This window comes from Calidris pugnax, unplaced genomic scaffold, assembly GCF_001431845.1.
Source record: "Calidris pugnax isolate Ruff unplaced genomic scaffold, ASM143184v1 scaffold18, whole genome shotgun sequence".
Lineage (NCBI taxonomy): Eukaryota > Metazoa > Chordata > Aves > Charadriiformes > Scolopacidae > Calidris > Calidris pugnax.
Genome location: NW_015090812.1, coordinates 17,583,719 through 17,606,491, shown reverse-complemented (window position 1 = coordinate 17,606,491; position 22,773 = coordinate 17,583,719). Strand labels below are relative to the sequence as shown.

The 22,773-nt window shown below is 35.4% G+C and overlaps 1 protein-coding gene across 1 annotated transcript in view; it reads right to left on the bottom strand.

Moving 5' to 3' along the window:
- Positions 1 to 2,728: 2,728 nt before the first annotated feature.
- The window catches only part of ABCD3 (ATP binding cassette subfamily D member 3), a 28,832-nt gene continuing 8,787 nt past the window's right edge, over positions 2,729 to 22,773 (bottom strand). Inside the window, exons 2-23 of the mRNA XM_014939364.1 lie at positions 18,218 to 18,254; positions 16,275 to 16,376; positions 14,796 to 14,884; positions 13,839 to 13,908; positions 12,869 to 12,966; positions 12,087 to 12,210; positions 11,044 to 11,100; positions 10,132 to 10,274; positions 9,705 to 9,774; positions 9,190 to 9,259; positions 8,965 to 9,062; positions 8,794 to 8,885; positions 8,165 to 8,253; positions 8,013 to 8,085; positions 6,947 to 7,010; positions 6,498 to 6,575; positions 6,346 to 6,411; positions 6,153 to 6,242; positions 5,820 to 5,939; positions 5,312 to 5,416; positions 3,826 to 3,882; positions 2,729 to 3,070 (exon numbers count right to left, since the gene is read on the bottom strand). Of these exons, the coding sequence (XP_014794850.1) occupies positions 2,993 to 3,070; positions 3,826 to 3,882; positions 5,312 to 5,416; positions 5,820 to 5,939; positions 6,153 to 6,242; positions 6,346 to 6,411; positions 6,498 to 6,575; positions 6,947 to 7,010; positions 8,013 to 8,085; positions 8,165 to 8,253; positions 8,794 to 8,885; positions 8,965 to 9,062; positions 9,190 to 9,259; positions 9,705 to 9,774; positions 10,132 to 10,274; positions 11,044 to 11,100; positions 12,087 to 12,210; positions 12,869 to 12,966; positions 13,839 to 13,908; positions 14,796 to 14,884; positions 16,275 to 16,376; positions 18,218 to 18,254 (1,870 nt within the window). The 3' untranslated portion in view covers positions 2,729 to 2,992. The remainder of the gene's footprint in view (positions 3,071 to 3,825; positions 3,883 to 5,311; positions 5,417 to 5,819; positions 5,940 to 6,152; positions 6,243 to 6,345; positions 6,412 to 6,497; positions 6,576 to 6,946; positions 7,011 to 8,012; positions 8,086 to 8,164; positions 8,254 to 8,793; positions 8,886 to 8,964; positions 9,063 to 9,189; positions 9,260 to 9,704; positions 9,775 to 10,131; positions 10,275 to 11,043; positions 11,101 to 12,086; positions 12,211 to 12,868; positions 12,967 to 13,838; positions 13,909 to 14,795; positions 14,885 to 16,274; positions 16,377 to 18,217; positions 18,255 to 22,773) is intronic.

Here is a 22,773-nt window from a genome sequence, read left to right as displayed (position 1 = left end):
CAAAAAACAGGAAAAGCCTCGATATATTTTATCTTTAGATTTATTATTATTTCAGAGGCACTTAATGTCTTACATTTATATAGCGCCATTTCCCCCTCCAAAGCACTTTACAGTATTTACATACAGGAATGTTTCCCACCACTGTTGAAATGCAGCCATCTGACTATTACCAGTACCATCTTCAAAGCACCAACAGTTTGAGACTGAAAAGATTCATCAGTACTTTGTCTTACTAAGAGTTCAGAATTCCAATTTACAAAGTTCCAACTTTTGCTATTGAAAAGACCTAACAGCTAAAATACAGTATCACAGTGCAATTCTGCAACAGAACTGAGACTTGGATCACTTTCAGATTTTTTTTTTTTTACAATCTTTCATTAGACCAAGTCTATCTCAAAATACTTTAATGTAAGGCCTTTTAAGATTATCATTCTGAAACATCATTCTTTTTTATACTTTCTTTATAAGCCTCTCTTACAATCAAGCACAGAATATTTTTCTTTCCTTCCAGTATATTTAGAAACACTAAGTCCTGGCCCTAAGGAGATACAAACATCCTCAGTTTCAATGAACTTCATGGCATCTAAAGGCAAACCTATTCCTTTCTCCTTGGTTATGGAGTTGGGATTTTTAATTTTTGTTTGTTTTCATTTCTAAAACAAGTCTGAGATTACACAAAATTCTGTTATTAACCAATTGAATTGTAAAGTACCTTGGGATTGGCTGCTGGGGTGCTATATAATTGTGCTGTGTGTGGTTTTGCTTGTCAGTGTTAAAAATACATCAAAGTATCCCAAGTTCACTACTTCACTGCAAAGTCTGCCCTAATCACAAGGATAATAGCAAATTTCTCATTTTAGAGATTTCTTTTTTTTCTTTGTCTCTCTAAAAGGCTAATAAAACATCCCTTGCAAGGGAAGAAGTTGCATTTGTGCTGAGAACTTTCACCAAAAAGAAAAAAAAAAAAAAAAAAAAAAAAAAAAAAAAAAAAAAAAAAAAAAAAAAAAAAAGAGCTATCTGGCATCCATATTTTGACGGTTACAAATAAAAATAAAGACTACCACCTCACATACTGCATGCTGCTACCTGCTATTTTATGGCTGATGTGAGAATCTGAATGAACAGGGAAAAAAAAAAATTAGTAAAATGAGATATCTATTTGCTTTCTTGTGGACCAAGCATAAAAATGTATTCTGGTACCTTATTCTCTTGAACACACTACACTTCAGAAAGGCTTGTTGATCTTCATTGATGCATTAGACTTTCAATCTACTGTGGTCACTAGATTTTTATACCAGGTTAGCTGTTTGCATTTGAGTACGATGAAAGAATAGTAGTACTGACAGGTATGGGCAAGAACTATGACAAAAGGAAAAATATTAACAGGTAGCAATTTCAACATGAAGATGATGACTGATCAAACCTGGTAAAAATTAACTGACAGGAGTGCATCCAACCAAGTACATATGCATTTTACAAAAAAATGGGTTTGTTTTTAATCTAAACCCTTGGTAAAAGATGCACAGAGAACAGATTTATTGCATATTTTATGCATGCCTTCATGTAGTGCATTCCTATATTATATCTTATATGGAACACTAAAAAACTACTAGACCTTCACTGTACAACAGGCATTGAAAATTTTTGTTTTAAAGCCCAAACAGCAATTCAGTTTGACCTATACCTTCCTATTCCATGATCACAAAAATCACCTTGCTGCATTTCTGTTTGTCAAAGTCACATGGCAACCACAGTAATCATTTGTATGGAAAAAGTGGTAACAGTAAACTATTTAAAGAGTTTGGTTTCTTCAAAAGGATTTGGCAGCTGGAACAAGAAAACCAGCAGGGACTGGAGATTAAGACAACAGCAAGAATCACTGGTGAATAATTTGTATCAGAAATCAAGAAACCTCATGACAAATAAGCTAATAAATGTGAAGGACGAAAGCATCATTTTAGTCTTCACACTCTAGAAGACCAAACAGGAAGTACCATTATCACTTAACTTTCCAACTCAGACCCAAAGGGCAGCCAAAACCATTAGGAGATCTGACTTTCGGAAGAGGGAGAAAAGGAGGAACTTAGAAAGAGCAACTGCTGTATTACAGGACTGAACACACACAGGACAGACAACAGTCTGCTCTTTTACAGATTAACATTTTTCAGTCCATTCTAACCCCTACTGATTTCAAGAGAAGAACGATCATTGTCCATCCTTTCCTCCCTCAACTTCCTCTCAACTCTTCATTAACACAGTATTTATCTGACAGAAAAAGTGCAGCTGGGGTGGGGAAAGGATGAAGCTCTTGCTAAATTTGGAGAGAATGGGATTGCTGAGCAGTAGAGAGAATTGCATGGACAGATAGATGTTAAAGAGAATCCAAAACCCAGCAAAGAACAAACTTAATTTTTTTAGCAGAAGGAATTAGTTTTGTCATTTAGGTTCACTCCATCCTTTATCAGCAAGGGCATATTGGCTACATATCAAGGCTTGGTCAAGGAAAAGGCTCTTTCATTTAACAGGGCACAGATCTGAAGATGGGAGAATGTCCTGCACCATGTGAGATAACTTAGAAATATGCATAGAACAGAGCAAAAATCCAAGACTGCTTTGCAGGAACAAGAGAGGTAGCAACCCTAACTTTAACAGGGCTTTTCACTGAAGGGAAGGAAGGTCTACAAAAGTCAAATCAGCTGATTTCAAATGGTTTGCATCCCAGGATGAATCAGGTTACACTGATTTAAGCCCAATTTAATTTAGGCAGGTTTTTAAACCACAAGAATAAGGACATTCTTAGTACATATCAATAATTAAACCAACATATACACAATTAGCAATATCCTACATAATAGTAAACGCTTAACAGCTTGTTTTGGGTTATCCTAGTTAATTTGTTAAAAAAACAAGCCGAGTAGTTTTATTGTACAACATCTGTCATTCTACACACTTCCTGTAATCACCAGTCTCTAAAGCAGTTCAGTTAATGACTTTAAGACCCAAATTCAACTGTGTCTTCAGTTATTTTCTTGAACTCGTAGTTTCCTCTGCCATCCATATGCAAGTAAAACTGAAATAAAAGAGCATGTTATCAACCACCAAAAAATTACCAGGTCTATAAATGCCTAAAGAAATTATATTTTGAAGTACTTTTAATGCAAAATCTTGAACTCAGTGAGCCAGAGGGTAAGCTTTTCCCACCTTATGTTTTTCATTAAATTCAATTGCCTCTGGAAAAAAAAAATTAAACTGATTTTGTTCATATCATCCATCAGTCTGTTAATGGTCACACCTAGACTTAACACTGCTATCTTGAGGTTTGTGACAGTATACTTGAGTGCACATTGATCCCTTTGTATTCAGTATTTTTCCTCACACATACAGTCTGTCTGCATAAAAAGTAATAACAATAGTAAAACCTTAATTTGGAAGAAAAGAAGTCCATGTATTAGATATGAACTTTTTTTATGTGTAGATATAGTAGGTATCTTGAAAGCACAAACTCCATAATGTTTACATGGATTCAAGCATTTCTTTAAGAAAGAAGACTTAAGTATCTAGTAAGCCTTTCATGTTTGTGAGGCTACTTTTACAGATACATTTAAGGATTTTTGGTTATTTTTCTCTTCATAACTAGAAACGTAAGAATATTTCAAATAGGGCAACTGGATTATGAAAGTAAAGGCTTTAAAAAAAAAAAAACCAGAACATGACGTATTAGGATGTGAAATAAGAATACCTTGAATTGTAAAGTCAATGTAATAGGAAGTCAAACAAAACCCCTACCACCTACAGATATCCTTAGCAAAAGCAAAGGCTACATACATCATGATGTTTCCAGAGTGACTTTCTGTGGGAGACAGTGAAGAGAGTGATGCCAACCTACATGAAGAAAACATACACAATATAAAAGTTAATTTTTCTCATGGGTTAGGTGTTACTTATTTTTCAACATGATCTGAGCTGAAGAGCTTAAATTCATAAGCACAAACTTCCAGACTCCATTACTAACAGTTCATACGTGTAGCCCTTAATACAAGATTTTGCAGTGTATTAAAAAAAAAAGTAGGAGGGATTTATCTTTTATAATTGATTTTACCATTCTTTTGCTCCTAATGATCTGGCAAAACCTAGAATGAACTGGGCAAAGGAGGTAAGGTAGGAGGCAGGTAAAACAACAAACCTGGCGATCGAAAGAAATCTACCTTAACAGCAAAAAAACAAACCCTCAAAAGTTATTAATCAATCAAAAACTTGAAGTGACAATTTAAAGGTGAACAATCTCCCTTTGTTTCTTTCAACTCAGTTAATTACGCATCCATAACAGTAGCACCAATTAAAGGACAAAATTACTCTGATGATAAAACAGTAACATTTTTTTTCCTTCTGCAAGGACAGCTTAACTGGGAATTCTATTTTCTTCAGTAACATGCATTAGCCCCTTGGCAACAGTAACTCTAACAGAAAAGTACAAATGAACATTCAAATTAACAGAATATAAAGAATATGCAAAACAGACTTAGAAAATTGTCAGGGTATTGGTATTAATGTGGTAAAACCATTTCAATAAGTAAGGTCCATTCTTCTGCAGACTCCTAATCTAGTGTCAGTTCACTACTAAGGAAGGATCCTTAAGTTCCCACTTCAAATTTTAAGCACGTATTTCGGTGGATGCGCAGCTTCGCTCCACTACCATTCTGAGAATACTGCTACTCCATGTTATTTCAAGCCCATTCTTTCCCAAGCTAGGGGTGTGAAATCCAATCTTATTATTTCAAATGGCAACACATAAAATTTGAAAGGTGAGTGTAAGAGGGAAACGAAATAGAAAAAGGTATTTAATATCGTCATTTTTTCTTAGAATGCTTGGCATTTCATATCTCAAGACAGATGGAAATGCTACTTTCCCACCTTTCATTTCTGTTGCCCTGGCCAAAAGAAGCCTCTTGAACAACAAAAAAAGTATAAAATTTTAGATTATTTAATCTTCACTTGACATTCTAAGAGTTTATCTGGAAAAGTAAGGTTACTTACCAGTTAGTAAGAATTCCCTGATGTACAGAGGCCATATGTATATCTAAATTACCTTAAAACTACAAAGCAATTATTGAATGCTAATGTGCATAAAGGGCCCTTGCATATCCTTCTAAGGTTTTTTTTGGTTGGTTGGTTTTTTTGGGTTTTTTTTTTTGTTTTTTTTTTTGTTTTGTTTTTTTTTAATTTGCGCTAGGCATAAGAAAGAGTGCACCTTGTATAATTTTAAGTTTCCTGTTAAGATACAGAGTTGTAATTCCAGAAACAAAGAGCTTACCCTTCGGCAGTGGCTGTAAATGTAGCCTTCTACATCAACGCTAACAGCACTGGTGCATTCATCCAGAATTGCAAACTGGGGCTTATGATAAAATAACCTTGCCATCTGGAATGCAAACCAAAAAGCGACTGTCGACACAGAACTACAATAAATAATGCAGTATTAGAAGTTAAACTAAGAATTAGTATCCAAAAATTTACTGTGACAAGGGGATTTTTTATATCTGAAGCCTGAAAATATGCGCACTGTTTTTTGAAAAAGAAATTATTTTTGAGCTTCTGTTTAGATAATCAAAGTATAAGGCATGGTAAAAAGTCAATATTTCTTATTAAATTTTGAGTAGAATAGGTTCTATTTGAGGCTGTTTTTGCTGTATTCAGGTATTTCACATTTCAATGGTTTCTTAAGTACAATATTCATATTTAGTAAACAAAAATCGCTTACAAGTCAGGTTACATTTCCAACCTATGTCAAGTATTTGTTAAGTATTTATGCTTTTGAGACGTACTGCCATTCTCTGTTTTTCTCCCCCGCTGAGCACATCCATCCAATCCTGAACACTATCCCAGCCTCCTTCACGTTCCAAGATTTGACCCAGCTGGACATTATCCAAGTACTCCTTCAGCACCTTTTATTGAAACAGGAATGACAGAGCTTAAGTGAACTTAATAAAGAAATTATAGAAAAAAGTTAAAGGGTTATACTATTATACTGGTCCTCTATCAATCCTAATAAATATTAAAAACAAACTACATGCAGTGTTTTTAATAACAATTTCAGCATTTTAAAAGCTGAAGCATTACTAATCAAAACGAAGGGTTAATGAACTAATTATCATTACCTGGTCAGAAATTCCTTTCTTTCTCTGATCTTCTAAAGTATCTGGATATATAACTTGATCTCTGAGCGTTCCAAGTGTCATATAGGGTCTCTGAGATACAATTAGAGAAAAAAAGAAGTTCGTAAATATTTCTAAACATAGTCAAAGTAGGAAGAAAGAAAACACTATTGTTAATTGAAGTACTTGGCCTCACCTGGGGAACATAGAACAACTTTCCTCTTACAGGTTTTGTTAAACGCCCACCAAAGAGAGGCCATAACTGCAACAAAAAAAAGGTTTCAAGTTTAAAGTCCAAGTACAACAGTGCTTTGGGTTCTCCCATTTCTTTTTAAAAAGTCCCCTTACCTCACCAAGAACACGAAAGAGTGAACTCTTCCCACAGCCATTTGGCCCACAAATCAGAACATTTGCACCAGATCGAACCTAAAAATACAAAGAAAATACATTAAAAGGGTATTGAGAAAGAAATTCTGAAAGCTTCTACAAACAATAAGACAAGTTAGAAACACAATGAGTAATTTCAACCAATAATTAACACTTTTCCGACTAGTTTAGTGCCAACTGCAGCTGGAAGAAAACACTTGTAACAATAAAAATATTTTTTAAAAAAGTCAATACACTATTTTTGAAAACTAACACGACAATTAATTTTGTTCAAATTTAAACATACCATATAAGCACCTCTCCATTTTGATTTCCACATTTTTTAATAGATCAGATTACCTCTGAAATTATCATCTTCACTTTAAGATTTTATATGAATATAGTTTTCTATGATATTAAAAAAAACTTACCTCAAAGTTAAGGTCTTGAATCAAAACATCTCCATTAGGTGTCACCAATGGAACATGATCAAACCTATTTGTATTGCAACATAAAAAAAAGGAGCAGTTGCCTAAAAGCAGCTAATACTGCACGCTTTCTTAGAGATTTAAGGAACAGGGCAAGACTTAAACAGTACTTTTTTCAGTCCCAGTTTCCAACTATTAACAGCTAAAGAATTTCTTGAACCCAAAGTTGGTGTTTAACAAATATCCACAGATTATATTTTTTCCTTCATGTATTATTTTTCTGAAGTGTTAGGTCTCCAAATCATCTTGTGGATACAAAACTACAGTTAAGGATACCTTTCATTTTAAACCTGCTAGTGGAAGTGTAATCTGTTGTGGTTTAGGCTCAGCTGGCCACTAAAATGTATGACAGTTCTAGGACACAAAAATGAGTGCTCACCTTCCCCTTGCTTAATTTTGTTTTGTTGTGTTTTTCTTTTTAACTAAAATAATAACAATAGCTTTATCATCTCCTTTCCCTCTTCCTCCCCCTGCTCCCCTCTGCTCCACTATGTGCTTTGCGCATTGACCAGATTGAGGCTGTTTAATCTCTTAACTGGCTTTACCTGTCAATACCATGCTCCTCAGCCTGCAAAGAAGTGAGGAATTGATTGCTACATTAGTGAACTGTCCACACAAAGAAATACAAGCGAATATTTTGAAACCAAATACAGACTTGCTCTGAATTTTTATGACTAAAATACACCGTGGAATAAAATCTGTAACCAATGTATTTCTAGGAAGAAATTTGATGAAGTGTTAACAAAATGGTCTGGGAAGTCATGTTGCAAATGACAGCAGGAAATGTTAACAAAAAGGCTAAGTCTAGATAGCATAAGACGACAAGGATTGACTAACAGAATAGAAACGCTGAGTAGGAGTGTGGTGGGATTATTTGCAAATAAACTATAGCACAACAGAAATTACAGACTGTAATAATATGTATTAAAAAGCTCTATTAATAGTGGTAAAAACTTAAAAGCCAGGCTACATTACAAATACTGAAGTTGTGGAAACTTTGTAAACATACTTGATAAGGTTATCAGTGTTGATGATTTCTCCAGATCCAGGTATCAAAGGCAAAGCTTGTTTTTTATCTGCATCTTAAATTAAGAAAAAAAGTATTAGAGACTGGAAAACATTACACAGAGCTGCAAATGCTGCATATCGCATCACATTTACCTTTTTCTTGCGATACCATAGTGCGCTGATATTTGCCACTATTCAAGTCCTTCAGAACCTGCATTAGTTCTGTAATTCGAGCTGTGAAACTAAAAAAAGCCAAAACAAAGCACCTGTAAGTAGTTAGTCTTTAGAAATCCATAGAAGCTCTAATGAGTACTTTGTTAAACCATCAAAATGACAAAGTCATTCTACCCAGCATAGAAAGAGGATGTTTACATTTTAAGAGTTGCAGTGAAGTTGTCCAATATTCACAACATTACAAGAAACTTTTCTGGTAATAGCCAAATATTTGACAACTTTTCTTCTTAAGATGTGTAAGAAAAAAAAGTTTAGTAAATAATCAATACACAGTTGGTTTATGAGCATCTGACAACGTCTTTTCAATTAAATATTCAAAATGTATGCTGCTACCACTCGGATATGAAATTACTAGTGGTTGTAATTAGCACATCTTCAGATAGGTTTTCAGCATAAAATGTTTTTAATTTCTAGATTTTTAGGGTGCTGAGATAAACAAAGCACATCATCTCATTTTTGTTCTACAGTCAGTTTCTTAACATGAGATGAGAAACAGCAACAGCATAACTTTAAGATAGATTATTTTATACAACTACAATTAAGCTTACCCAGCCAATCTTGTCATTTCACGGCCTGCTAGAACTATTCTGCCCAAAGCTTGAGACATTCTCAGTAACATTCTCCCACTTTGGTAGTAATCCTAGAATAGAAAAAAAGTTTCATTATCTGGACTAACAAAATTTAAATTCAGAAAATTGTTTTAATCCTGTTTTATTTACCTCCAAAAGTTCTGCATGAGTACTATTCTGATGACGAGGATCAGCCAGGTTCAAAAACGGACGACTAACAACCAGGTAACCAACCACAGTGGCAAGGTCTGCAGTTTAAGAATAAATATTAAGCTATACGTTAATTGAAGCAGTAAGAAAAAAAGAGAATTCTCATGTAAAAAGCTTAGCACTTTGTTATTTATATCAATCCATTACCATTGGACAAACACTTACATTTGGCAATGATAGTATCAATGAAACCCATAGAGAACCGGAACAGGATGAAATTATGCAAGTGTTCCACCTGGTAAGTTACAGAAGAAAAAAAGGTTAAACTGTATCAGTACCTGTTGTACTATCTTTTATTATTTTACAGATGTTTGATTCTATAGTTCTCAGTAAGTCACAGATACCTCAACACGCCTGTAACTGTGACAAGCAGTACACAAGTGTCTCTGCTGGCAAAGCCTTGCACTCTAGATCCAAACAACCTACACCTGAAACTAAGCAGTGAGAGAACAGTAACTGCGGTGGATGAAAAGGAGGTTTAAGTGGCAAGAGAAACACCATTCTATCAGAAACTTGTGTTCTGCTTATAGCCTACTAATTAATTTTTAAATCTGGTGACTGTAGCAGCATAAACATCAAGGCACTACAATTCAATTTATATTAATATGTGTCAAGAATCACCATGATAAAATTAATTGAAGCTTTGCTTAAGATGTTTTAAAAGATAAAAGAAGTCCTACCAGTTTACGGAAGGTTTTGTGAATAGTCTGTTTTTCTCTCAGGTTTCCATTATAGAAAGCAATTTCTTCACTAAAAAAAACAAAACCAAACAAAAACCCGTAAGGAATGCAACTTCATTTTGTTAAAGACAGTCTTTGAAAAAGTGAGCCATAAACCACAGGAATTTCAGTTACATTATGAAATAAGAGTTTGTACCTTTTCACAACAGTGGAACATAAGCTTATTATACATCAGCTATAGTTTGTCTTTTGAATTGGGAATACAATGCACATACAAATTGCTTAATAATAATAATCTGCATAAAGAGGGAAACACACAGCTCAGAACTGATAGCATCAGACTTTCCAAATATAATTTAACACAGCTTCCATTTACACCACAGTATTACTGTGTCACTTCCATCTTGCCATCCAAGTAAATCTATACCTGTTTGTAATAAGCCGTGAGTTGACGTATCTGTACTCCCCTTCATATTTTTGTTCTATAACAGTCATCTTGCCAATTGGTCTCCTTAAACGTGTAAGGAAAAACCCTGAAATAATCAAGTACGCCATCATGCTAGCTGGACCCTGTGAATATCAGAAAAGAATAAAGGCTTACTATCTAGATGGTCTCAAATTGCAACATCTGTATTCAAAACACACAAAGTATGAATCCTTTCATTCTCACTTCCCACATGTCTACATTACCAATTCAATTACTCGTCATTCCCATCATTTTCCTTTCTTTTGTGCTGTAGATATTTCTACTAATTTTACTAATTCTCTAACCCCAGATGCTCTTCCCATCCCAGACTCCTACTCAAGTTTTTACCACCAGACAGTGCAATCTCCGTGGTCTACTGTCCTAGCTTATGTCATTAATATCCTGGTCCTTTCTCACGTCCTCTCCTTCATTTCTACCTACTTCTTTTTCTCTGTATTTGTTACGTTGTTATAGCAGTCAGTATTTCAGTCCCATTCCCGTCTTTGATCCACACATCTCCAAAACATCTCCTGCTTCTCTCAAGCACCCCTGATAGGTATCACTTCAGGATCCTAAGCTTCAATAGACCAGGGCTCCCAAACTACCCACTTAAATATTACTGAAGTGTGGTATGGCATAAAACCAAAGGTATAAACTGAATTTGGCATCTGGCATAAACTGCTTGTAATAACTAAGTATTACAGAGAGCAATGCAAAGACATCTGAAACTGGAAAAGTTACCCAGGTTCAGCTAAGCCTAACTGCAGTCTGTTTCAAGAAAAATCTACATCATAGGTCCCAGAGATACTTCTTGTCAAAACATGTGTAAATACATATTTTTGGTATTTCCCTTAAGTAATCCATTCAATTTACCTGAGCTCCTATTGCACTTGTTAGCTTGAAGATGTACAAAACTATATCTAAGAAGGGCTGTAAGAGAAGCATAGGGGAAAAAAAAAAAAAGAATCAGAACATGAACATAGAACAACTATAGAATTGTCTGGAAACCAGCAACCACCCCAAGAACAGTAATAGCTCCATATTAAAAGCACAATACTGGTATAGCATATTATACAAACTAAATGCTAAAACAAAAAGAATCTCAGTTACATGACATTCTACTGAAACATTCACCTAACAACCGAACAGAAAAGCATCGTGATATTCAAATAAAGATAACCATACAAAAAAGTACTTCACTATTTTAGGTTTGTAATAACACTCTGTTCACCAAGAGAAGTTGACTAGAGCCCATGATCACTTAACTGAAGTAACTGTGACAAATAGCGAGCAGAAGGACAACGCCATATAACTGGCTATGTACCTGACAGAAGCAACATTCCTGTCTGCAAGCATCCTCTTCCACACATTCTCAAAGCCAGAGCAGCCAAACTACAGGTTTTGTAGCAAGAAGTTTTTGAACACCTCAACTTCTATTTTGCTTAATGCTTCCGCTTGTATGAACAATACAGCATAAAAAAAAAAATGTCTAAAAATTTCAACAGTATTCTACTTAGTTACCTAAAATCCCTAAAATTTACACCAGAAACTGAGAGAAATGCTTTTTCCATCACACCTCCCTATCCAACATACTATTCCTATGTAACTAAAAGCTAGCTATTGGTTTTCTTCTGAAACCTAACTAGCTGAGAAAGAGCACTCATCACTGCTCAACTGCAAAACAATGTGGTAAGTTCCTTAAAGGAAAATTCAATACAAATTATAACAACCACCAACAGTGCTTTAGCAGAGTTCAGGGAAAGCACAGAGTGTGAAATAGTATAACACCATAAACAATTTTTTTAGCACCATACTCCAAGCAATACACATATAAACCTAAGCAATTGTTTTGAGCTCTGACATCACATCCTAAATGCCCACAGCTATTATCCAAAGCTCTCTCTGAAAAGACTTACCTTGCTAAGGTTTGAATACAGGTCCACTACGCTGTTGCAGAATTTTTCCACATCCTGTGTAAGGAGTTGATCTGGATTAGCTATTCTGTTGTCCAGATTTCCCATTTTGTAGTATGTATAAGCTCTGAAACGAAACAACAGTTAAGTGGCAGGAAAAAATTAATTACCTGGGAACTCAAATAATTGGAAGCCCCCTGCCTCATACAACTGAGCTGGAAAGTAGTTCAAACATTAATCGACTGTATCGGGTCAACACACCTTGTGTTTCTGCTTGACCAAATCCACATTAAATCCTGCAAAACTGTTTAGGCTTCAGGATGTCCTAGTTGAAGCTCAGGCCCATGCTGCTCTATGCATTGCTGCTGCACTTACAAGCTAGAAAAACCTCCCAAACTCTGCATCAGCGCACCTGACAACCAAAATTCATTGCAGAAGGACACAAACAGCTACTCAAGTTCATTCATCCAATTCAGTCTGCAGGATTATTAACAGTATATGAAAGCAAATGAAGTACTTTGGAAGCTGACCCAGTAACAGGAGCAACACAATGCATTATTTATTCCCCCCCCAACTGAGCCAACGTTGCTGGTTTTGTACCTGTGTCATATACAACCTGGATAAGCCACTCATCTTTAACTGCACGTTAAACGCAGTTAAATGTTTTTCTAACCAGCATACCTAGCCTATAAGCACCTTGCTACCTCATTACTATGAAATGATTTGGTTTGATTTTAATCAATTTACTTCTTAAAACCTTTAGATATTAACAAGGCATTACTTACTTAAGATATTCCTCATAGAGGTATCTGGTAAGTCTTACTCGGAAGCAAAGTTTCAATTCATTTAGACCATACTTCAGGAAGTTATTCACTAAAGAGATCTAAAATAAGAGACAGTATTTCAATATTTAGCTAACAAGATTTAATGTACTTTGATCAGTTTGCAGCATAAACTGTGCAAATGCTTTAGAACAGGTGAATTCTCCCCTTGAAGCCAGTAATACTTCTAACCCACCTAGGATCAGCCATATAGCATCTACAGAACGGCTAATTAGGTTTCTGTCTAAATTTTTGGAAACTTCAGTTCCCAGTGGATGTCACCACATCAAAATATTTAATATAAAACTGTGTTCATATAGCATGTCTTCAGCTCTTCTGATAAGATTTAGAAAAGAGCCACCATTTGACAACCACTACTTTAAATTGATCAATTCACTTCTAAATATATTGTAAACCACATACATTATCTATTAGATAGTAATAATGATTTCTATCTGGTGCAGGTCAGAGATGTTGATATGCTGAAGGGAAGCTAAAGGGTGGAAAAAACCAAAAAATCTCAGAAGCAGCTGTAAGAAATATAAAAATTAAAGACTAAAAATGAATCTTCCATCTTCAGTGGTGTCAGAAGGATCCCAAATCTACAATGTTGAAACATCATCCAATCCATAAGATGTTATTATGCAGTACTATAGACAGAACATTAAGCTATCAGCCAAAATTGCCATCAACAAAACCAATCTGAAAACCTGAAGATATCTGTGAGGAAAATAGTTACAATCAATAAGGAAACACGCTGATAAAGTCTCCCACACACTGGAGCCAGAAAATGAAATGTGTCTTAACACAGACCCGCATGTAAAACAAGTTATTTCCATGGGTTTTAAGACACTCATTTGACATCCTCTCCTCAATTTCTTAATTTACATTTAAAACATGTTCTACTAAGAGCCAGCACAAGAAAAGCACTTACAGCAGGCATCGCAGCGATGAAGTTGAACAAGTATTTCTTGAAATCTTTTCTGCTGCGGCCAATGATAGCACTGTAAATGACCATCAGCTAAGAGTTAGTTCCAAGAGAAACAGGAAAGTATAAACTAGCATGTCTTAAGTGGATAAATTCTCAGACCACATAGAGAAAAAAAAAGTCATGATGGAAATCTGTAGTATCAGCTGTAGGATCTTGACAGACTTCTTAAGTTAAGTGATTAAGTGACAGACTAATCAATTATCTCCTCTCTGCTCCTGAAGTAACTACCCGCATTAAGGGCTCAGATATTCATGGTCAAGGAGTATCAGTTCCTTTTCCTCTTTGCTTTCATAGTTTGTCACAGGATAGAAACAAAGCAGTCTTTCCATTCTACAAAGCACTGAAAGTCTCTCCTGTAATATAGTATCATTTTGAATTCACACTTTAAGATGAATTCTGACTTGCTTCAATTAGAAACAAGCAATAAAATTAATCAGACATCTAGAAAAACACTTTCTAAAACAGTAAGACTGGGAGCACTGTGTTTATCACTCTGAAGAGCAGACAACTCTGTAGGAATTAAAAACAGTTCTAATATTCAGGCAACATGTCTGAGCCTATGACATGGAACCACTATGCTGCTATTCTGAAGTGGCCCCGTGGATATCCAGATGAACACAAGATTTAGAGTCTTCCGAGTACAAAACATGACCAAAAGAACTTAAAATCATTTAATAAGTGGATTTTGGTAAAAAAAAACAAAATTGTGTCCAACAGCAGAAAAACAATTGATTAAAAATTATTTTTTTCTTTAAAACGAAAAAAACAAACCTCCCCAAAACTGCAACTATACAAGTTTTCCAACTGTTTTATATAAATAAGCAAGCTATCTATTCTGACAGACTACTTTACCTGTTAAACACAAGAAAGAATGTTTAAAAATAACAAGTTTGTAGATACCTTTCAATGACTGTTCCATTTTGAATCATCCAAATATCACAGTATGTGCGGACTACCAGCATCACAGCAATAAGCAGCAAATAACCTGTCTGGTATAAAAATAGAAGTGTAACAGTTAAACAATGGACAAAATACACCACTTTTATTGCTAGATACGGTTGGAGCACTTACTAGAAAAGAGCAGCACCCTGCTGCCCCCAGCTAACATAATATTTGTTTACTTTGCAGGAAACACATTAGCATACAATAGTTTTAATAAAATAGTGATGGGATTTTTATGGATAAAGTTTGTCTTTTTAAAAGCTGTATTTGCTTGATACATATACTAGAGACATCCTATAAGATGGAGGATTGCAAGGATAAAGAAGTTACTGCTATTCTGAGACACCTTTCTGTCTTAAGCATAGGGTCATATTGGTGTCAAGGAACCTCTGAAAGTCACCTACTCCAACTGCCCACGCAAAACAGGACCACTAGTAACCAGTCATATCTTGCACCACTGATTAAAATCTTAAAGCTCAACAGTCCAGCCACTTTTCCATCCACCTTATTGTCCATTTATCCAGCCAATTCAGTTTTGCTACCAGGGTCCTAAGGAAGACCTTCATCTCAAGGCCTTACTAAAAATCGAGGTATTCAATATCCTCTGTTCTTCCCTCATCCACAGAGCCAGTCACCTCATCACTGAAAGAAACCAGGTTAGTCATGATCTGCCATTAGTAAATCCAGGCTGGCTGTTTGCAAACACCTTTTTGTCCTTCATGTGGCCAGAGTTAACCAGAGGATTTGCTCACAGCCTTACTAGGAATATGGAGAGGCTGACCACCCTGTAACTTCAGTTTTTGAAGGCGGGAAAGACAGTTTGTTTTTTTGGGATTATCAGTGAACTCTTCTGATGGCCATGACCTTTAGAAGTTGATGGAGGTCAGCTCTGTCAGCACTCTCAGAGGCATTCCCATCCATGCTTCCAACCTTCCATCGACTTCCTTTTTGTGAATGAGTTGTTGAAGGTCAATGTTATCTTGCTAAATTCTAGCCTGCATAGCTTTCCTAAGACGACGCTAACAAACTTTTTGACAAATTCACTTTCTAATAAGCATTGGCCTAGACATAAGTTACAAAATTATGGATGAACAGCATGCTACTTAAAGACAGGAAACATTTGCACAGAGGAGTGTACTACATCAAATCAGGCAAAACTCCGACGCCTTTTTAAAAAGATATGCTACAGACAATGGTTGTTAGCTGACAGTAAATGGCTTATCTTGGAATTGAAACCAGAATGCAACTTTTTAGTGATTTAACAACTGAATATCCATGTAGATTTTTATATTAATATGTTGCTATTTTAAAACATGTACTACAATTTAGTCCTATTCAAGTAAAGTATACATGTTTGTTGAAATTCTGATATGATTGCAAAGGAAAACTTGACTCCAAAAATACACATTTTCATTTATTACTGCAGGCAATCCTTACCTCTTTACAAAGTGTTCTAGGGACCATTATTTTCAGGATTCGACATATTCTTGCAAGAAACACTCTATCTACTACTGCTCGCTCCTTCTTTCCCTCTTTCTGCTGCAAATAGAACAAGTGAAACAAGGAAAGTGAGATTTTTTTGGGGTAACGTATTATTTAAATGTTGATCTGGCATTTCCCCTATCCAAGTTATTGACAGATACCTTCCTTCTGCAACATCTGCAACCTCCAATTTGAGACTTCCTCACACAAGTTAAATGAAATACAAGAATCCAGAGAGTATGCCCCCACCGCTAACAGAACTCTGAAGCAAGAGAACTAAGCTTTCCAAACAAATTGCAATGGGAAGTAGCTCCTACGATAAGAGCGTTTATTTCAAATGTATGTTCAAAGTGATACACAATGTAGACCACTGCATTAAAATATCCAAATACAACTTACAATACAATCTGTCATCTCTTAACTTGCTTGTCTCTAGAAGACACCATCAGCCAGCATTTTTAAGGACACCTTCCATCATTTTTCTAGATCATCAGTAGTTTAAACTCCTTGACTGTACAGCCCAAATTTGCTTCAAGTAAAACCAGAGTTTGTTATTCCTTCTAAAAAACATGCAATACACTCCTTGTGAGCTACATCTATCAGATTTAAAAACCCTCCTACACCCAAACACCTTTTATTTGGTTCAGTTGCATTTGTTTAGTCCATATAACCCTATCTTCTGACCTGACTAACCTGAGTACTTTTTAACAAGCTAATAGTCCTAATAATATTTTCTAATAATCTTTTCTTTCTTTCCTTTCACAGTTGTGACATAAGGACTCAGCCCTAAAAACAGACTAAAAGGGTGTACATGTGTACTTAAAACAAGTCCTGTCTAATCAACCTAATCCTTCTATTTTTGCTACCCAAGACTCACTCAAAGCATAAACAATACTACACCACACTCAGATGGGAAACCTGGAAGAAAAAACTAGAGAGACAGGACAGCGAAGGCAGAGAAACTAGCCTGTGATTCATCACTAATCATCTCAGACAATCCTATCAAGCACTCTACTTTTTAATTTCCAAGAATGATTAAACCACAGAAGCTTGCACAAAGAGCCCAACTTGATCTCTTCACTTACTGTTTACATATGTAAGAAGTGCAAGCTCTGAGCCCCAGCAAATAAAATTTACTCTGAATGCCCTGTGAATAAGCCTACACCTGTTTTCCACGGCATAAAATCACCTACAGTCCTACACTTTTTATGGCAGGTAGCACAGTCAAGGTCTGGTTAGAAGCTGACCTGATGCTTGCATACACTTTTACGTTTATCCAGTGCAAGCCTTTTCAGCAAAGATGGAAGGTACGCAAAATGGTTATCTATTCATACCACCAATACAATGCAACATTTCTAATTATGGGCTCTCCCCTTTGGGCTGTTTTATTTTATTTGAATGTGAAACAAAAAAATTGACTAAAAAGGATATAATATATCAAATAAATTAATTAATAGACACACAAAATATCAGGGAAATGCCAAACCTCTTACCAAAAGAAATTGTTAGACTCTACACCTCTTTCCATACTTTTTCTCTTTTAAATAAAAAGTAAATACCAATCATATAAGTCATACCAACTCTGGAGGCTGCTGTTTGTTGCTATGCATATAACCAAACTTGCAACACTAGTCTTCAAATATTCATGAGGCACAAAGAGATGAAAAAGCACATGGTACACATCAAGCACATATCATTACACAGTCAAACTTCAGCCACATGAGATTAACACGATTATTCCATTGGTTTCACCAATGCAAGTCTGAAAGTATCATTCAAACCACATTTACACCATAGCCATCATTCCATCCAAAATAAAACTACAACTGTGGGATTTAGTTTAAAAAAAAAAAAGTATTAAAACTATTAAAAGTATATTACATGAAGAAAGAAATTACCTCACTGTTCTGCAATGCTTGTTTTCCAGTTCTTTTCCTGTAGAGGAAAAAAAGTATTTTACTTGTTACTAACACACATTTCTTTGTCTTGATCTCTACACAGAGGAGACAAAAATGAAAGCTTGGGGTTACATGCATATCTATTTATTTCAAAGCAGTACAGTGTCTTCACAGCAAGACTACCTTTTGTCAAACTTACATGCTGTTTTTTTACAATTTCAATGAAACTTTATTCCTCCCAGTTTCACGTAGGGAAACTAAGTCTCCCTCTTTCACCATTGAGTTTTGCTTTATGTTGGTTTCTTTATTATGAACTCCTAGTGTTTCTATGTTTCTCACGTATACTTGGCCAGCATGGCTACATGGTTCCACCCACCACAAATGAAAACTACATGAATGCAGGTTCAGCAATCCAAGCAACCCAACTTTGATGTTTCACATTATCTACTTAAGCTAAACAGATTTGTTTTGCATTATATTTGACTTTCAAATAACACATTTTACTATATATAAATATTATTTGTTCATAAACATGTGCTGCGGGGAGAAAGTCAGATCCTGTGAAACCAACTTCCTACAACTGTGTGCACTGGAGGGGGACCTAATTTTTATTCTGTCCTTTTTCCTTTCCCTGCCTTTTAGGGAACAGACAGAGTGGAAATATTTATCAACTAGTGCTAAACAAATATTCTGAAGTACAATGCTATTCTTTCTCTCCTTCTAAGAAAGGCAAGCTGACATAAGACAGTTGTAGTTTGTTTTTCTTCTGAACATTCAAGCATCAGATAAGCACATGAAGCTGTTTATGCATTTATGCAGTTTAAAAACTGTAACCTATCATTTCTCAACCATCATACTAGATCAGTGAGAACAGGCTGCCTTAAAACTACAATATTCATACACTTTCGAGACAGCACCTAAGAAATTACACGGAAGCAGACTATGAAAGGCACTGCTCCTTCCGCCTATAACATCAGAACAACTGCAGGCTGCCACACAACCAGTTATCCCACAACTTCATCAACAGCATCATTTCACACTTGTGCTTTAAAATATCTAGGATGAAATCATGTCTACAAATGTCACCGACCAATAAAGAGAAATAACTTAATTATGGAAGGAAGAGGCAAGTTACCATAAGAATATGAGAAACGAAAGAAGGGTAAGATGCCAGTTTAACAAACACTTAAAGGTACTGGTGAGATGTAAGCCTGAGAGAAAATAAAGATCTGTAAAGACTACTTGTGCAAAAAGACAGAACAAAGAACACGAAGGGCAACAGAGGGCAGACTGGGGGAGAAACAACTTAATAAAAGTTCAGAAGGGATATAATACTTAATTGGGCCATGATGAAGTACGTCTGTAGAAATGGTAACAGTGTGCAAAGCCAAAAAAAAAAATATAGTTAGAGACTACATCCAGGTGATGTAGGAGCTATATATTGCTGGTACAACAAACTTCTCAATACATGTTGAAGTTTTTCAAAGTACAAAAGGTTGACCTATTTTTTTTAAAGAGTGTCCTTGAGTATGGATCAGTCCAATCACATCAGTTTGGGACTAGGAGAAAAGTAGTATTCTTAGGTGGGAATAAGTCATTAGCAAAATATGCAGGAATTTCCCTAGATGATTCACAACTTGCTGTAATGCAACAGGAAAGTATGCTGCTCTTCCAGATATGCTATAAGAATTCCTAGCTTTGTTGCTTCAAGGCCTGCCAATGTTTGAAGTCACAACACCCATAATACACAACTATTTCAGCTTTAAAAGGATCAGAAATGAATACATTAAAATAGTACTATATTAAGATGATGAGGCCCAGAATTATTCTGGTAGTTGAATATCTTTGATGTATTTATTCATACATTTTTTCCTACAGTAGCTGTTGAGAGAAATTCACCAGCTGAAACTAATGAACTGAGCTGACACTGATTATCCATTAAAGAGAAAGGAAGGACTGTTCAGAAATAGTGGTTATATTTAATTATGAACTCATATTTAATTAGAATACTTACAAAGTTTAAAATAAAAATTAAGTATTTGTAAATTGAAAACCTAATAAAAAAAGAGCATTAACAGTGTTATGTTCTCTTTTTTCTAAAAAAATTCATGCAAACTCAAGACTAATACATCACTAACCAAGGAAACTATCTTATATATTAAGTATGGATTACCTAGAAGCAGAAAAATAAATGAGGCTACATAGCTCCAAAAACATTGCTCTTGCTATTAAAAAAACCCCAAATCAATCCATTGTTATTTTAACAAGTAAAACCATTTTACTTTCAACAAAAGACTGTGCCTGGAATAAAACTTACACAGGCCAATTACTACAGAACTTTTCCTTCTCAAGAGTCTCATTTTTTCAGTCTAATACCTACTGGCAACGCTCCATACCCCATTATACTACTGTAGAACTTATTTGTGAGAATTGTGGTTACATTCTTATTGAATTTAAAGACTAAATAACACCCTCAATTAGTCAGCAAGACTACAACAAGACTATCTGGTTACAGTGGAGAGCTCTAACATTTGGAATAGATTCAAGGTCTCTATTATTCCAGACGTCTCATTTACTTAATGCTGGAGCATCACAAGCCTTATTGGTGAAGGAAGGTAAGTGCTACACGCTGTCCAAACTCCCTACTGCAAAGAACTGCTCTGGTATAGGGGCCATCATTGAGCAGCACAGAGCAAGGACTGCTTGAACAGAAATAAAGGCTGCCTTTTACTGCAATGTTAACTTCAGTGATTGTTCTACCCACATATATCACTCTCCAGCTCGAGTTAAAAACTGTGCTTTTTATTATCATAGGAGTGTCTAGAAGCTCATGTGCTCCTGATGCCTGACTTGGTGATGTGGTAGAGTAACAGCTATGAAACAGCTCATGTTACTACAATTCATCACATGCTTATCGGATCAATATTACTACAATTCAGGTAGCTACTATCAGGCTGCAGAAGAGCTCTACTTTTGATCTTTAGTGTGGTTACTCTCATTTAATCACAAGGTACTCACAATGAAACCCCTTCCCTGTGCATACATATTGAGGCTGCAGCTGGCCTGCCTGAGACAATGAAAGATCCCAAAGCAAAACCAAGTTTCAGACAGTTTGAAAGGCAGTAGCACTGGATTCAGCAGTGATGTGATGTTGCTCTCTACCTCGAAGTCAGAACTGCACAGTGACCATTCACCATTCATTTCTCCCTTTTTCCTTCGATCTCACACAAAGTCCAGAGATTCTTCTCCTGCTGTTCCCTGGATTTGGATTGCTTTTTTACTTCCATCCATCAGTTCCCCTGAGGCGTTAGATTTTATCAAAAATAATTCAATAATTACATTATAGATACTAAGAAAATACAAGAACTTGCTTTAGGTGACAAAGAGGTATAGTGATAGAATAAGACCACAAGTACAAATATTCAAAAGATGACTAAATGGCAAGAAACCATAAAGCAATCTCATCCAAGAAAGTAAATTATTACATTATTGAACTTACGAATACCTAACTTTGCATCTTAGAAATAATAATGTGATTTTAAACAACCATGACGGTCTACATATGGAGAGAATATTTTGAAAGCATAACTCAAGCACAACCTAATGCAGTAACATTTACTCAAAACTACACTAAAACTTGTATACCGAATTGCTCTAGTTTATATCTCTAAAATAATAAAACATGTAGAAATAGAAAAGGTAGTTTTCTTCCAAACTCTCACTATACCAATAGAATACAGAGTTCTGTAGCAGAATTACTTAACTTACTATAACTCATCTCCAACGTCTGCCTGCTTTTCAGTTTTTCCACATGGAAGATGCTTGACAAACTAAGTTTACTGCCAGGGAGTGATGAAAAAAGACTTGCCAATACAGTAATAAAATAACAGACTTCATCAAGTAGCAAGTAGATGATAGGCAGACTCTGACTTTTGAGCTTCCTTCATGCCCGCAAAGACAAGAAGGGGTGGTGACAGTGAGGTTGTTGAAAATGGTTACCCAGACAATATTTCAAAAAAGAGCTAAGATAAATTATGGTACTAAAATATTTCTAACACTGAGCCAAATCTATTGATTTGGATAGGCATTGTTTTGGACAAGGACAGGAACACAGATTATATTCCAAGGTCAAACAACACTTAAAGACTGTTACTGCATAGTTTCTTTACCATTTTCTATGGAAGCATGAAAAATCTTTGTTATATGCAACCCTCTGCCTGCATTCAGCAGGTATTATTACTACACTAGTCAAGTCTTTCTACAAACTTTCAGTGTCAGGCTTAAATTTTAAAAGCAATCAATAAATCAAATTCTGCTTTCAAAGGCAGAACTTCATCCATAGGTCACCATAATTGATTCAGCAACTCCTCTGCAGCAATGTAGATCAGAAAGCCAAGAACAAATCATGCAGAATGAGATCCAAAGTACTTTTGATTCAGATGATTTGTCCATGAAATAAACTTCCAGAATATTTAGCCTAAGTAATTGTGTAAAAATCTTCTTCTATACTGGGGATGGGGAGAGAAGGAGCTTCTATAAAGACTTAGTTATATTAA